This window comes from Convolutriloba macropyga, chromosome 2, assembly GCF_964194025.1.
Source record: "Convolutriloba macropyga chromosome 2, txConMacr16.3, whole genome shotgun sequence".
Taxonomy (NCBI): domain Eukaryota; kingdom Metazoa; phylum Xenacoelomorpha; order Acoela; family Convolutidae; genus Convolutriloba; species Convolutriloba macropyga.
This window is the reverse complement of record NC_134469.1, coordinates 52,721,589-52,737,844: the sequence shown is the minus strand read 5'-3', so window position 1 is coordinate 52,737,844 and position 16,256 is coordinate 52,721,589. Positions and strand designations below refer to the sequence as shown.

The 16,256-nt window shown below is 35.8% G+C and overlaps 1 protein-coding gene across 1 annotated transcript in view; it reads left to right on the top strand.

Annotated features, from left to right (window-relative positions):
- The window catches only part of LOC142358762 (receptor-type tyrosine-protein phosphatase N2-like), a 111,328-nt gene extending 95,704 nt beyond the window's left edge, over positions 1-15,624 (top strand). Inside the window, exons 18-21 of the mRNA XM_075410337.1 lie at positions 5,459-5,683; positions 6,162-6,331; positions 9,900-10,092; positions 14,880-15,624. Coding sequence (XP_075266452.1) covers positions 5,459-5,683; positions 6,162-6,331; positions 9,900-10,092; positions 14,880-14,963 — 672 coding nt within the window. The 3' untranslated portion in view covers positions 14,964-15,624. The remainder of the gene's footprint in view (positions 1-5,458; positions 5,684-6,161; positions 6,332-9,899; positions 10,093-14,879) is intronic.
- The last annotated feature ends 632 nt before the right edge of the window (positions 15,625-16,256 follow it).

Genomic DNA, 16,256 nt, shown 5'->3' with positions numbered 1-16,256 from the left:
GTTTTTTGTAAGAGGTTTTACACCTTTTTCCATAAATTAGAGCTTTCAAAACGGGATAAACAGGGTAAGATCAGCGGGCATCAATTTTCATTGCACCCTTAGCTGGAGCTGGTTTTCGTATTCGCTGAAGTGCGTGGAAATGTACAGCTGCTGGTAAGGCCCTAATTCTACGTTAAAATGCCCGTTTAATGAGTTTTGGGCCCAAATTTTTTTTTGTTTTTTGGGTCATTTTAAGTTTTTTTTTGTCAGTTGTGACGTCTGTGAAAGTTGATAAACTTTTTTTTGCAAGACATAAATATTTTTATGGCAATTTTATGAGACCATTGTTTGGTAGTCATTTCATGAGCTTATCGATCTCTATGAGCGTATGAACTGTTTTAGCTCTTGCAGGCGGTTTACTGGACAAATTCGATACACAAATAGAAACGTTTCAAACACAATATAACGAAATTTAGAATTTTTCAGTAATTTTTGCCATTTTCAATTTTAAAGTGTTTGTCAAGTTTATCAAATTTTCTTTCTTTTGTGGCCAATAAACCCCTTTCAAGGCATATGCGTGGGTCAATCGCTATATTTAAATTGATAAAACTCGTCCTTCAGTGTAAAAGCTTCAAGAGTTTTAGCAATGATTATATTTTTGGTTTGTTTGATTATTGAATTTTCTCAATTTTTGAGACCGTTTGCTTTTTTGGCAGGCATTGTTCAATTGATTTGCTAGTCAGATAGTAGTTCTAAGTTTTTAAGATATAATTACTTTTTAAGACCATTTTATGAGCTAAATGTTTTGGTACCGAAAACATGCACACGGCAAATTATACTATTGTTTGCGATTGTCAAGCTTTTTGATTAGTTTTGTCATTTTTTGAGTTTTTCTAGCCTCAAGTCCCAGGAAAGCTCCTCCTGGGTTTCATAATAGTCTTCTGCATAATTTCTAGTGACAATGGTTTGGTTTTCAACAATTTATTGTCGCAATTTATAGCAATTTTTGATAAAATTTGCAATTTTGCATATTTTTTAAAACTTTCGGTTAATATTTTTTGGTTGATCAGGCCCCAAGGCCAGTGAAACCTCCTCTTGGTTTTGATAGTATGTATAGCTGTATAGCTGCTGGGTTCAATGGAAGGGTTTTCAACCTTGTACTATCACAAATTTTTGCAGTTTTTGTGAAAAAATTTTACTTTAATTTTGATCATATTCTGTCTATATCAATCTTTGAGGGGCAGTGAATGTTTGTGAATTTGGAATACGGGGGACAACCAAGTGATTCTGAAAATAATAATATCACGAAATTTAGCATCATTTATTTGTTTTCAATTATTTTGAAAATGTTTTTCATTTTATGAGCTTACGGGTCTTTTAGGTTAAACGCGCCTTTTTAAGCTCTTGCAGTTGGGTTTTTGGACAAATTTGGTACACATATGAATAGTTTAGAATTTGAATTTTGCGAAATTCAGAAACTCAGCAAACTTTGCCATTTTCATTTTTAATAAAGTATTTGTCATTTATCGAGTTTTTGTATTTAGTGGCCAATAAATCACTTTCAAGGCTTGTGCGTAGATCAATCGCTATAATTAAATGGATCATATTCGTCCTTCAGTGTAAAAGCTTCAAGAGTTTCAATAATGATCTTAGTTTTGTTTGGTTTGTTTGAGTTTTTTAGGTTCTCAACTTTTGACACAGTTTGCCTTCTTTGGCTGTCTTTGGATTCTGTGGATCTGCTAGTCAGATACAGTAGTGCAATGATTTTTTTCAGTTCATTAGACGGTGTTTCAGGGCTTGTCCTGCTATGTTTTTTTGTAAGAGGTTTTACACCTTTTTCCATAAATTAGAGCTTTCAAAACGGGATAAACAGGGTAAGATCAGCGGGCATCAATTTTCATTGCACCCTTAGCTGGAGCTGGTTTTCGTATTCCCTGAAGTGCGTGGAGTTGTACAGCTGCTGGTAAGGCCCTAATTCTACGTTAAAATGCCCGTTTAATGAGTTTTGGGCCCAATTTTTTTTGTTTTTTGGGTCATTTTAAGTTTTTTTTTGTCAGTTGTGACGTCTGTGAAAGTTGATAAACTTTTTTTTGCAAGACATAAATATTTTTATGGCAATTTTATGAGACCATTGTTTGGTAGTCATTTCATGAGCTTATCGATCTCTATGAGCGTATTCGATACACAAATAGAAACGTTTCAAACACAATATAACGAAATTTAGAATTTTTCAGTAATTTTTGCCATTTTCAATTTTAAAGTGTTTGTCAAGTTTATCAAATTTTCTTTCTTTTGTGGCCAATAAACCCCTTTCAAGGCATATGCGTGGGTCAATCGCTATATTTAAATTGATAAAACTCGTCCTTCAGTGTAAAAGCTCCAAGAGTTTTAGCAATGATTATATTTTTGGTTTGTTTGATTATTGAATTTTCTCAATTTTTGAGACCGTTTGCTTCTTTGGCAGGCATTGTTCAATTGATTTGCTAATCAGATAGTAGTTCTAAGTTTTTTATTTAATTTTATTGTATTTCAGGGCTTGTCCTGCTTTGTTTTGTTCGGCGTCAAGATTTTTCTGATGACCTTTTGACACCACAATTACCTTAAATCTGCTTTTTTATTCGTTCTTGCAATTTCAACTGAATCGCGTGCGTGACGTCATTGTTGACTCTTTTATTTTTAAAAAAAATTGATTTTGTTTGGTGTTTTTAATCTTTTTGAACTTGAGGTCTACGAAGCTGTCGCGGCTATTTTCTGGCAATTTGCCACTTGTTTTTTAATTGCTCTTGAACGTAGTTCATAGCAATTATTGTAAACGTGTCTGTCTTTTTTATGCAAAATTTTTGCTTGACAATTTTGACTTTTCGAGTGACTTTTACGCCCTTGACTTTTTGCATTTCGCGTGATCTAAATTTCTCTCTCAATCACAATTTCCAGCAACTGAACTCAATTGGCAGCAGTTTAATACTAAAAGTCAAATGAAAAGTGCGCCGAAACTCTTATCATTTTTTAACTTTAAATCTTAATAGTGGTATATGTTAACCTCTAATGTAGTTATTTGAAGCCCACTTTAGAACTTCTTAGTCCCCTTTAGCCCCCCCCCCCCCCGACTAAAGCAGGCTGCAATTGATTAGAGCTCCCACTAGTCGTTCAAGAGCAATTCTTCCGACGTTTAGTCGGTTATGTTCTTTACTTTAATTATTTTCTCATCTCAATGATAGCCGCCTCAGCTTCTCGGCCGTCTATTATTATTAAGATCCTATTTTTTTTTACTTCAACGTGCTAAATTTTTTTTGCTTTACCTTAGTTCACAACTTGTTCAACATTTTACGTGAAATCTTTTTGACTTCACTAGGCTAGTTTCTTTTCTCATTCAGCTAAAAGCTATTTGGACAGAGAATGAAAAGAGGCAGTGTCAAAAAACAAAATAAGAAATAGAAACGGGATAAACCCTTAAAGCCCATTTTTAGATGCCCGTTACTCGAACTTTGTTCTTAGTTACCATCGCTAATGCTAATTGGTATTGATACTAGCCCCTGTGATGTCTCACTACGGAACAAGACTATGCTCAGCTCCAAAATTAGTTTTGTTCTCTTATTTCATTCCCAATCTTGGTTAATAATAGCCGCGAAGCGATAGCGGCTATTTTGGGGATATCGTGTTTTTTTTTAATTCGCCTTCGTCGATGATTCTTGCGACCGTTGAGTTTTTCAATTTCAGTGGCTTCTGCTTTGCACTTGAAATTTTTTTCTTTTTTTTAGTTCAATTACGTGACTTACCTCACTCAAAAGATGACGAATTCACTTAATGAACTTTTAAAATTTATGAGCATTTACTAGTTAAAGATCAATAGTGTCCATCTAAGTAGTGCCGAACGTATATGCCCTAATTTGTGAGTATTAGAGTCTTGAGTTTTTGATTTCAAATATTAATTTTGGAAAGCTCTACTAGGGTGTTTGCCTTATAGGGCGTATGTGTCTCATAAAAATGACAGTCCGATTCTCACCCAAAGTCTTGAGTGACTTTTACGCCCTTGACTTTGCATTTCGCGTGATCTAAATTTCTCTCTCAATCACAATTTCCAGCAACTGAACTCAATTGGCAGCAATTTAATACTAAAAGTCCGAAACTCTTGTCATTTTTTTACTTTAAATCTTAATAGTGGTATATGTTAACCTCTAATGTGGTTATTTGAAGCCCACTTTAGAATTTCTTAGTCCCATTCAGCCCCCCCCCCCGACTAAAGCAGGCTGCAATTGATTAGAGCTCCCACTAGTCGTTCAAGAGCAATTCTTCTGACGTTTAGTCGGTTATGTTCTTTACTTGAATTATTTTCTCATCTCAATGATAGCCGCCTCAGCTTCTCGGCCGTCTATTATTATTAAGGTCCTATTTTTTTTACTTCAACGTGCTAAAATTTTTTTGCTTTACCTTAGTTCACAACTTGTTCAACATTTTGCGTGAAATCTTTTTGACTTCACTAGGCTAGTTTCTTTTCTCATTCAGCTAAAAGCTTTTTGGACAGAGAATGAACAGAGGCAGTATCAAAAAACAAAATAAGAAATAGAAACGGGATAAACCCTTAAAGCCCATTTTAGATGCCCGTTACTCGAACTTTGTTCTTAGTTACCATCGCTAATGCTAATTGGTATTGATACTAGCCCCTGTGTTGTCTCACTACGGAACAAGAGTATGCTTAGCTCCGAAATTAGTTCTGTTCTGTTATTTCAATCCCAATCTTGGTTAATAATAGCCGCGAAGCGATAGCGGCTATTTTGGAGATATCGTGGTTTTTTTTAATTCGTCTTCGTCGATGATTCTTGCGACCGTTGAGTTTTTCAATTTCAGTGGCTTCTGCTTTGCACTTGAAATTTTTTTCTTTTTTTAGTTCAATTACGTGACTTACCTCACTCAAAAGATGACGAATTCTCTTAATGAACTTTTAAAATTTATGAGCATTTACTAGTTAAAGATCAATAGTGTCCATCTAAGTAGTGCCGAACGTATATGCCCTAATTTGTGAGTATTAGAGTCTTGAGTTTTTGATTTCAAATATTAATTTTGGAAAGCTCTACTAGGGTGTTTGCCTTATAGGGCGTATGTGTCTCATAAAAATGACAGTCCGATTCTCACCCAAAGTCTTGTGATCTATTAAAGGACTGGTGGTCAATCTGTCTATCTTATTTCTTTAGTTGTTTCAATTCCGTGGAAGGCCACGAGCGTCTGTCGCGGCTTTTTTCCGGCAATGTGCCGGCTATGTTGGGAATCAACGGCGGCTATTTTCCGGCAATCTGCCGGGTATGTTTCGTTTTTGCGTGATCTTTTTCATTTCATGACGACCAAAATAATTGAGTTTTAGATTTTTCGACCTTGGAATACAACAAACTAATGGTGCAAAAATCAAATTAAAAACCGATCTATTATTGTAAACTATGCAAATCGATTAAAGACACGAAAAGGTTCATGGAAAGTTTTTTTTCAGCGTGACACTCACCCGGAGAGAGCAGCATACATTCTAGCCCAGGCTCCCATGGACAACACCCTTGGAGACTTCTGGCAAATGGTGTGGGAGCAGAGGTGCACTGTTGCTGTCTTGTTCGCTGGACCCTTCCACGCATCCACCTCTGGTGCTGGAGGAGGCCTGACCTCGGATGGACTGCCCCAATTTTGGCCAGCTGAGGGCAACGCTGTTTACCACAACTTTGAGGTAGGTTCATTATCCCGCAGCAGACTTTGGTGTCACTGGAACTGTTTCGGTTATTTGAGTTATAAAACAAATAAACAGAGGTTGGGAGAACAACTTCAACTTGCTAAGTGCAAATATTTACAATATGCTTGCCGTTTATGGTGAAGGACAAAATTGTTCGTTCGGAAGTTGTAGCTTACAGTCATCCGCTTCCAGACAGAGCAGTAATATTGCGCATGTTTGACTTCCTATGTCATCTAGTTGACGTAACAGGAGTCTATCTGTTCAATCAGTTCTATCTATTCTATCATTTGGTCAATTTTCACGTCATTAAGTTATAGATTTACATAATTGCGTAAGCTCGCTTAGGGCCTTGAGCATTGATGAGTTAACAGAGGCACGGCACGTTCTACTACTATAATTGAATGAGCGTGAAAGCTTGGAATTTCAAAATTTGCCTTCTTAGTTCTTAAGTTCATTAGCCTTGTAGTGAATGCAGGTTCACCTGGTGTCAGAGCACGTGTGGTGTGAGGAGTACTTAGTGAGGAGTTTATACCTGAAGAACCTGCTTACTAGCCAGACCAGGACCGTCACCCTCTTCCACTACCTCTTATGGATGCCACGCAGGTGTCCCGACTCCGGACCCCGGCCACTTCTGGAGTTCAGAAGGTACTCTAAAAATTAGCCTCTCCTCGATTGACCGTAGTTGTGTCAACTGCTGAAATGTAGAGGGGCGTCGATGTAAGTTTCATAACTGAAGCCGGCGTTCATTTTGAATAACTGCCTGAGCGAGCTATTATTTGCCTTCTCTTGGTTTTTTTGCGATTCAAAGATCTTGAATTGTATTTGGAGCGCTGTCTTTTGTTAAGATATGCTCACATTTTTTCTACCTTTTGTTTTCAACGAGAAGTTAAATTAGATTAGTGATTTAAGTCACACTGGAGTAATGGAGAGAGCGAAAAAAGAAAGAAGTTTTTCTCTTGACCGATTTTTTGTCTGGCCGTTTCCTCCTCAAAAAGGGATCACCGGGTAAAGCCGGGAGGGATTTAAGTGGCTGAGCAACTCTCTAAGAGCCTTACGCCTTGTTGTCTAATTATGCGTTCACTGAAACGGTTTTGAGCAAACATTTTTTTTGGTTTGAAGAGGGGTTCTTAACCTTAAAAAATTGACTCTATTACCACCCTTAAACACTCCCCGCGCGCACACTCATCTACTTGGCGATTTGGACTCCCTCTCGTACAGTCCCAACACTACCTCCCCCCTCCTTAATCGCTTGAAACCCACACTCCACTCGCTACCCCTACTCCTGACATTTTTAGGCCGCAGCTGGCTGCTACCGAAGCGAATCGTTCGAGAGCAATGTTATCTACGTTAGGGTGTTATGTTAAATGTGTTCCTTTTATTATTTGCTCTTGAACGAAGTCCATAGCAATTATTGTAAATTAGTTGGTCTTTTATGCAATTTTTTTGCTTGACCATTTTGCGCTTTTCTTCTAGAACATTCTTTGACTTCTCAAGCGACTTTTTCACGCTTTCATTATGCATTTTTGACTGATCTCAATTGCTCTCACTCCGAAGTAAAGCTTGTTCCTAATATAAATTGGTTGCAGCAAACAAATCTAAGAGTCTGTTGGCCCCATTGGGCAGTGCTTTTGGTTAGGGATCAGGAGGTCAATGGTTCGAATCCCGGCGTTGTCAAAAGTTTTGTACCCGACTATCGTTTGAGAGCAATTCTTCCGACATTGTTGGTTTATGTTTGCATAGTTGTCTTTTGTTTTATTCATAAATGGTTGCTAATGGTTATTTGACTTCGACACTGTTTGATTTGATAAAATATTAATCAAATCTTTTTAATAGCCGCAAAGCGATAGCTGAGGCGGCGATTATTGGCTGTCTGTTTGTTTGTTTTGCTTTGTCAAGATTTTTGTTACGGCCATATGACACCACAATCACTTCAAATCTGCTCTTTGTTCATTCTTTCATGCAATGCAATTTCAACTGCATGTGGGTGCGTGGCGCCATTTTTCAGTCTTAGTGGAGTGAGTTATTTCATTCGCTTGGATAAGTTTTGGATTTTATGTGACCTACCTCACTCTCAAGAATGACTTGTGAGTTCGTGTCAATCTAATTAAATGGTATTTGAGAGCAGCTAATAGAAGCAGCAATAAGTTTAACAGATTTTTAATCAAAATATAACGTCTTAACATTTAATATAAAGAAGTTTTTTTTGTTCTGTTTCGTTTACTATCTTTTTTGAGACTGCAGATCTTTGAAGCTTTTGTGGCTATATTCTGGCAATCTACCATCTATGTCTGAGTATTGCCAGTTTGTGTAGTATTTGTTAATAGTTACTTTGTTGCAATTGATAGTGTCGCTGAGTTTTGCACATTTTTATTGTGCTGCTACTTAGTCTTCATAATTACAGAGGTTTTTTTGATCTCTAAAGACACCATATTTTGAGCCATCTAATGGTTTTTAATGAATGTCAAACCTTTTAATCCACTGACACAACTTTTTTTCAGACAATCTGGAGAATTTTCTAGTTTTACTCTGCTTTAGTCTCGTTAATGGGAAGTCTCTCGCTAATGGCAATACTCCTAGATAATTAATTATAGATGAAGTTTTTTTACTCAGGTTTAACAGTTAAGAGATCGACAACATCTTTTAAGAGATACTTCTGATTTTTTTAAGGATTGCATGCTTGTTCTTGTTGTTGTCTTGCTACTTAGTCTCAGTCGCTTGTAGTCTTCGAGTTTCAGATTTCAAAATGAGTTTTTGATATCAAAGTTGTGATATGATTTCCTATAGGAAGCAATTTTACGGCCTGACAGTTGTTCTAAGTGTTGTAAAAAGTTTTCCTTTTTCAGTAGTGTAGATCGATTTTGAGTTTTATGCAGTTTGATTGGCTTCAAATTTGGTAGCAGTTGTCCTTTTGCGTATTCTCAGTTGGTTTCATCAATTGTGGTGTTTGCTGTCTAGATTCCTATGTTGTAAGCGTTTACTCAATATCTTACTGGTTTGATTGACGTTAAGAAAACTTTTGAAAATCTTTTATGAGAACGTTTAGTGATTTCGTTGTAATTTTTGATTGAAGTTTGTTGGGAATCAAAGGGAATCAAAGTCATCGTAGCTCAGTGGTAAAGATGGTGGACTGGGATGTTGAAGGTCCGTGGTTTGAGCCCCTTTGGGATTACATTTTTTTGCACCCGTAAAACATTTCTTATCCTGCATAATTCTTCCAAAAAGCTAAAAAAATTTTTGTTGAATTTCTATTGAACTTACCGTTAACTCCTTCACACCAAAATTATTGGAAGTTGTTGAAAAGGGTAAGAATCAGTTTGTGGAATATAGAGTAAAACAGGCTTTGAACCTCCTTTTTTTTACCTAAGATACTAGAAAGAAAAAACTTGAAAAAAGAAGCACCTCCTCTCCCTCACCTCGATTTTTGCAACCTTTTCAACAGTTTTAGTGAAATAATTTTGAATTTTCTACACTATATAACTTGTTCTTCGCCTAATATGTCCGATCTGCAGATTGGAATCAGCTGTGCGCAACAAAGCAACCAAAACTAAACAATGTGGAAAAAAATATAAATGGAAATGATTTAAACCCATAAAGCTCAGTTTTAGATGCTGTTTTTACCCTTAATTTTCATATGCACAAGACTTTTATATGCGTAAGACTTTTGTATCCGCAGGACTAGCGCATGACGTTTTTGGATAGTTGAGTTATTGGACACTTTTATATCATTGGATTGCTGCTTTTGGACATTCGTTTTTAACCATTTGACTCGGCCATTGGCGTTATGATTCCATTAATAGCTCGGTAAACCAAAAAGCAGCATTAATGTACCCTTAATTACCACGTCTAGTGGTATTTGGCATCGGTGCTAGTCTCTATCCCCTAGTCTTGGGAATCAGTGGCGGCCGTTTTTGGCATCTGCCGGTTTTTTCAATTTAAGCCATGATAGGCATTGTAGTGGTCTCAAAAGCTAAATGTTTGTACGCACTAAATGTGTAATTGCTCTCAAACAAAGTTATATTAGTGATGCGGTCTGTTTTATGCGATTTTCCACTTCACCGATTTTTCGTCGACTTTTTGTCCTCAAAAATGGGATAAATAAGTTAAACCCGGAGGGCACTGGTATCTATGTTTGCAACTCAACGAAGAAGTTTAAGCACCTGCACTCATCACACCCCACTACTCTAATTAGTTGGAGATGTTTATTGAATTGTAGGAAGGTGAGTAAGGCGTACAAGGGGAAGAACAGTCCTATCATTGTGATGTGTGCGAGTGGATGTGACCAGAGTGGGTGCTATGTCTTGATGGACCTGGTGTTGAACAAGATCTACAGGGGAGCCAAGGAGATAGATATCTCAGCCACCTTGGAGCACCTGCGAGATCAGAGGTGTGGTGCAGTGTCCACCAAGGTGAGTAAACAAAAATTGAGTGTTACAGTTAGTTTCATTTCGAGCGCAGAATGAAGGGTCATAGTTTTTGTCAGCCCAATTGTTGTTAACAAAAGACAGAAATTGGTGGACTAATGGTAGTCTTGTTTTCCTCTAAGTTGAGCATCTAAGAAGGGTACAAAGAAGATAGATTATGCATCTTAGCTTGGTTACTTAAGTCTAAAAATTTCCTTACTTTGTGGATTTTGATGTTTAAAGACGCCATCTTATCTTGCGCTGTGTAATTGAGCTTTTTGTCTCCCCGTGCTCCTAATTTTAGTCCCAGGCAAAAAATTTCCGTGATGACTGAATGTTTAATAGCTGCGAAGTGATAGCGGCTATTATTGGGGCATCGTGGTTTTTTACGACTCGAAGAGGAGTATTGGTTTTCTTAAGGTTTTTTTAACCAGAGGTACTATTCTACTTGTTCAGACGCTGTTTTGACCTAAAAGCGAAAGTGAGTAAAATTGCCGTGTGAACTAATTTTTTTCTGAGCGAGAGAATTTTTTATAGCTGCGAAGCTGTAAGCTGAGCGTAGCTATATTGCGGTGCTCTTGGTTTTTTACGACTCGAAGAGGAGTATTGGTTTTCTTAAGGTTTTTTTTTTTACCGGAAGTACTATTCGTTCAGACGATGTTTTGGACCTAAAAGCGAAAGCGAGTAAAATTGCAGTGTGAACTAATTTTTTTCTGAGCGAGAGAAGTTTTTTGATCATGCGCTGCGTTTAGTGAATGACTTTTTGACATTGAAAAGTAGTTTTTGACTGAATGGCACATATAGGTAACCGTTTTTAGCCGTTTTTTCGTCTAAGTGGCCTAGTTTTTTTGCCTGTAATTTGGTTTTTTGTAGAAATAATTTTTAATCGATGCTATTTTGAAATGTAAACCCGGGAAATTGTTAGCACAGTATTTTGCATAGCCTGAAATTGCGTTTCAAATGCGAAATTGGCACATATTTCTTGATTTTTTAGTTAATTTTTGGCTTTTTTTCTATTAATTTCTTCATTTTTGGATCTTTTAGCTGTTTTTTGTCAAAAATCAGTTAATATGGCAACTTTCCGCTGATAATTCATATATTCATTGCCTCTTTCTACCTCGATGTAATTTTGTCTCATAAAATTGTACATTTGCTAATCCGATTTTCGTAGTTTTTTGCAATTTTTTTCAGTTTTTTGTTTGTATTTTGCATTTAATTACTAGAAATAGTATTTTGGGGAAGATGAGGGACTTTAATTTTGTTTCAATAAAAATTCAATCATCTTTTGGTGTTAAGTTTTCGAAAAAACAGATAAATTTTTTTCATAAATGCAGTCTTAAATATTTTTTGACCACTTTTTTGCAAAATGCTTCATTGTTTCGTATGTCTGAATTCTGCTTTTTCTTGTTTTATTCTCTTCAGCAAGCTGGATTTTTGTCTCGAATGACTCGTTGTCTTTTCTATGTCTCGAATGCTGATCAATGAAATGTACTCGTTTTTCTTGATTGTTTTAAATTTGATTTATAACTTTCAAAAATCAAGAATTGGTCTTTTTGTTACGGTGTTCTTAACATTGTGTCCATATTCTTCACATTCTTGTTTGTATCATTCTAGTTTTGTCCTGGCAACTACTTTTGTTTTCGTTATATTGATTTTTTCAGTTGTTAAAAAATTGAATGAATTCAGCTTTTTCTTAGATCTTGGTTTCTTCGGTTTGCAATTGATTTAATTCAAAGTAAGGCAGTACTGGGAGTTTGCTAGAAAGTCTTTTCCAACATTTCGACTTATTACTATTCATTGCAATTTTATTCCGGGCTGGGTATTGTTTTTAGACGATTGTTTGCCTTTGAATATTATTCTGTTGCTTTTGTTTTTCTATGATTAATTTAATTTTTGAATTAGTATGAAATCTTGTTGTCTAGCATATATACAACAAGGAAGAATCATGTATTATTTTAGTTTTAATTGCCGTGATTAGAAATCTAATTGTAGTGGTTCTCTGATTCTTAAGTTTGAGCACTCTTTTTTGAATCATTTTGACTTTCCTGTCTTTTTTGAAAAGCTTTTATCTGCCGTTTGCTTTCGCGATCTTTTTGAGATTAGAATCATTAATTATCTGAGGGCATTTGATGGCCATGTCAGCTTTGTCAGGCTATTAGTTTTCGACCATCCTAAATATTTCAGGCTTTTTTTAACGTTACCAAACGTTTTCAATGATAAAATTTTGCTGCATTTTCTTTCTCCTGGTGACAGTGGTTTAAATTTCACCGATTTTTAGATCAGACCCGCGGAGGTAATGAGTTAATGGTTTAATACAAAAGGTAATGGCTTCAGCTGCAATTACGGTTTTGTTAGTGAAGTTTTGGTGCTTCGAGTCGCTTCCGGAATTCTTCCGGCTATGTTTTTTGTTTCGTCGTCTGACGCTCTTTTTTCGTTTTACATTTGTTCACACAGCAAAGCTGAAAAAGTCAAATTTTCTGAATGATTTCTGCCTCTCACTAACGGCATTTTCGCGCGTGACGTTATTTCTCACTCGTTTTAGCAAAAGTTTTTAGGTTATTTGCGTGATTAGGTTTTGATCATACGTGACTTACCTACTTACCTCACTCAATAAAAATGACTTTTGCACTTTAAAACTTGAGTTTAATTTGAATTAGTTTAAGGTCAAAGGAACTCATATGTGCAGAAAGGGTCCCAAACAAAATGCTTCTGCGGAATGAATTTCAACAAGCTTAATTAATTTATCGCTGAATGTTTTTTTACCTAGTTTTTTGAGCGGCGTCGATTTTTTTTTCAATTTAGATCTGTATCTGTTTTTATCTCTATCTATCTCTATTATATGGCACGCAGGTCTATTCTTTCGCAGCTATTCCGGCAATCTGACGGCTATGCTCGATGAATGTGCTGCGTTTAGTGAATGACTTATTGACTTTGAAAAGTATTTTTTGACAGAATGGCACATATAGATAACGGTTTTAGCCGTTTTTTCGTCTAAGTGGCCCAGTATTTTTGCTTGTAATTTGGTTTTTTGCAGCAAATATTTTATTCGATGCTATATTGAAATTTAAAGCTTGGAAATTGAAAACACAGTGTTTTACAGAGCCTCAAAATGCGTTTCAAGTTCAAAACGGGCAGATATTTATCGATTTTTAGTTAATTTTTGGCTTTTTCCATTCATTTTTGAATCTTTCAGCCGTCTTTTTTCAAAAATAAGTTAATATGGCAACTTCCCTTTGATAATTCATATGCTCAAGGCCTCGTTTTACCTCGATGTGAATTTTTTTATAAAATTGTAAGTATGCTAATCCGATTTTGGTAGTTTTTTCCCAATTTTTCTGCTTTCTATTTGATTTCTAGAAGCAGCCTTTTTGTGCAAAATCAGGGACTTTAATTTCGTTTCAATAAAAATTCGATCATTTTTTGGCGTTAAGTTGATTAAATAACGTTGAAATTTTTGCATAAATGCAGTCTTAAAAATTATTTGACCATTCGCAAAATGTTTCAATGTTTCGTATGTTTGAATTCTTTTTACTTTTTTGTCTTTTTGTTTTTTCAAACTTTTTTTGGTATTGTTCAGGAGGATTGCTGATTGTCTTTATGATGACTCGTTGTCTTTATGTCTTGAATGCTGAACAATGAAATATATTCGTTTATCTTGATTTTATAAATTTTATTTTAACTTTCAAAAATCAAGAATTAGTTTTTTTGTTACGGTGTTTCCTAGATTGTATGCATATTCTTCACATTCTAGTTTGTTTCATTCTAGCTTTTTAGCTTATTCCTGGCACCTACAGTTTTTTTCGTTTTGTTGATTTTTTCAATTGTTGAATGATTAAATTGAATGATTTCAGCTTTTTCTTAGATTTTTGTCATTTTGGCTTGGAATTGATTCTTTATTTGTCTAGCATATATACAACGAGAGAGAAAAATGTTTTGTTTTTGTCCCAATTGCAGTGATTTGAATTGTAATGTAATTGTTTTCTGATTCTTAAATTTGAGCAATCTTTGAAAAATTTAACTTAGTTTCTAAGTTTTATCTGCTGTTTGCTTTCGCGATCTTTTTGAGACTATGATAATAAATTATCTGAGGACAATTAATAGCCCTGTCAGTTTTTGAGCCTATCGGATTTTTGATCATCTTAATTTTTATTGGATTTTTTAACGTTACCAAACGTTTTCAGTAATATAAAATTTTTCTGCATTTTGTTGCTCTTGGTGACAGTGATCTTCAATTTTTAGATCAGAACTGGGAGGTAATGAGTCAACGGTTTAATACAAAAGGTAATGGCTTCAGCTGCCATTACGGTTTTTTGTGAAGTTTTGACGCTTCGATTCGCTTCCGAAATTCTTCCGGCTATGTTTTTATTTACCGGAAGTACTATTTGTTTAGGCGGCGTTTTGACCTATTAGTGAAAAAGAGTAAAATTGCCATGTGAACTAACTTTTTCTGAGTGAGAGAAGTTTTTTGTTCATGCGCTGTCTTGATTGAATGAGTTTTTGACTTTGAAAAGAGTTAACTTAGGTTGGACATATGTTAACCTCTAATGTGGTTGTTTGAAGCCCACTATTGAGTTCTTCTTCCGTTTCGTTTCGTTTAGCCACCCCCCCCCCCGCCCGACTGAACCAGGCTGAAATTGATTAAAACTCCCACTAGTCGTTCGAGAGCAATTCTTCCGACGTTTAGTCGGTTATGTTTTTCCTTGATTGGATGAAAGAACCAACATTTTCAATTCTCTGAGATAATTTTGGTATTTTTATGGTGTGTGTTGTGGTATTAGCCTTGTCTTATTTAGGACCAGTTCGAGTTTTGCCTCACTACTGTCGCTGAGGAAGTGAACGGAATTCTTAAATCAATCGAGCCAACAGCTGCTAATTGAGGGAGATAAGGAAGAGATAATTTATTACGGAAATGAGATAAAATATTTTTTTTTCTCGATTCATTATCTTCATGCTATCGAAGTAGACACATTCTAGCGACTGAACCATCGCTCATCCCTCTTCGTCCATAATTGCGAAAACATTGACGACTATTGCCCCTCTATTTTCAACTTTGTTTCACGCTTCTCTTGCTGCTTCTATTCCACCCCGGAACAGCCAAAATCGCTACCGTCAAAAGCTGCTCAATGATGAAGAAAAGATTAAAAGATCACGCCTATTGAAATTAGATACCATACACGCTTAGTGTTGATCAATCCTCTTAACAATCGTCACCGACTCTGAAGCCGAATAGAGATGGATGTTCTGGAATATCTCAAGTAACTGGAATGTCATTTGAATTACTAAATGTATCAAATCAGTCTGTGGTTTAGTTGTAATATTTCTGTTATCGAATCACATTTTTCGCAAATCTGCTGAACTGTTGCCGGCAACCCTTCTTCGGAAAATAAATGTATAGAATTTGCGAAAAATGAAAAATTGCATGGCTTATTCTGTGAAGGTCAACGCTCTAATAAATTTTAAAATTGAAGTCCTAATGAAATGGAAGTCATTATTAAAAAGAGAAAGTATTTCCATTCCAAATTAAATGTTGCAAATTGACTTTTTACCTATTCATGTTTATAGCAAAATTACACTCTAAAACAAGAGGGGCTGGGCTTTGTTTTGTAATGAATGGTCCCGTTTCGAATACTGAGTACTAGGTTATCCAGTTAGTAAAAATTAAACAATAACGGCTGCAGACATACCGCATTTTTAGCGCTTACCCTGAGGACAAAACAGCTGCAATATATAAAACCGATTAAAAGATATCTTGCAATACATATTCTATCATAAAAGTCAGCAAACCGCAGCTATGTTGCGATTGTCTCGGTTTTTTATGTCTCGAAGAATTGTTGGGATCTGTTTTTGAGGATTCGTATAGTAATGTTTACTAGTATCTTTTAATACCAGCATCACTTCCGTCGGCTATTGCGCGCCTATTACTTGTTCTTGGACGAAGATGGCAGCAATTATTGTAAAAGTGTTGTATTGCAAAATTTTTGCTCGAGGTTTTTATGGAATGTTCTTTCGCTCGCTTGAGTGATTCTACTTTTCGTGATAGAAAGAAACGAGATAACTGGTAAAATCTTAGGGCATTAAATCTGCTCAGCTTTCTTAGGTCTTTAGTAAGCTCTTCAGTGTACTGTACAGCGATATTTTGAAATTTTTTAGAAATGCTTGTGGCAGATATG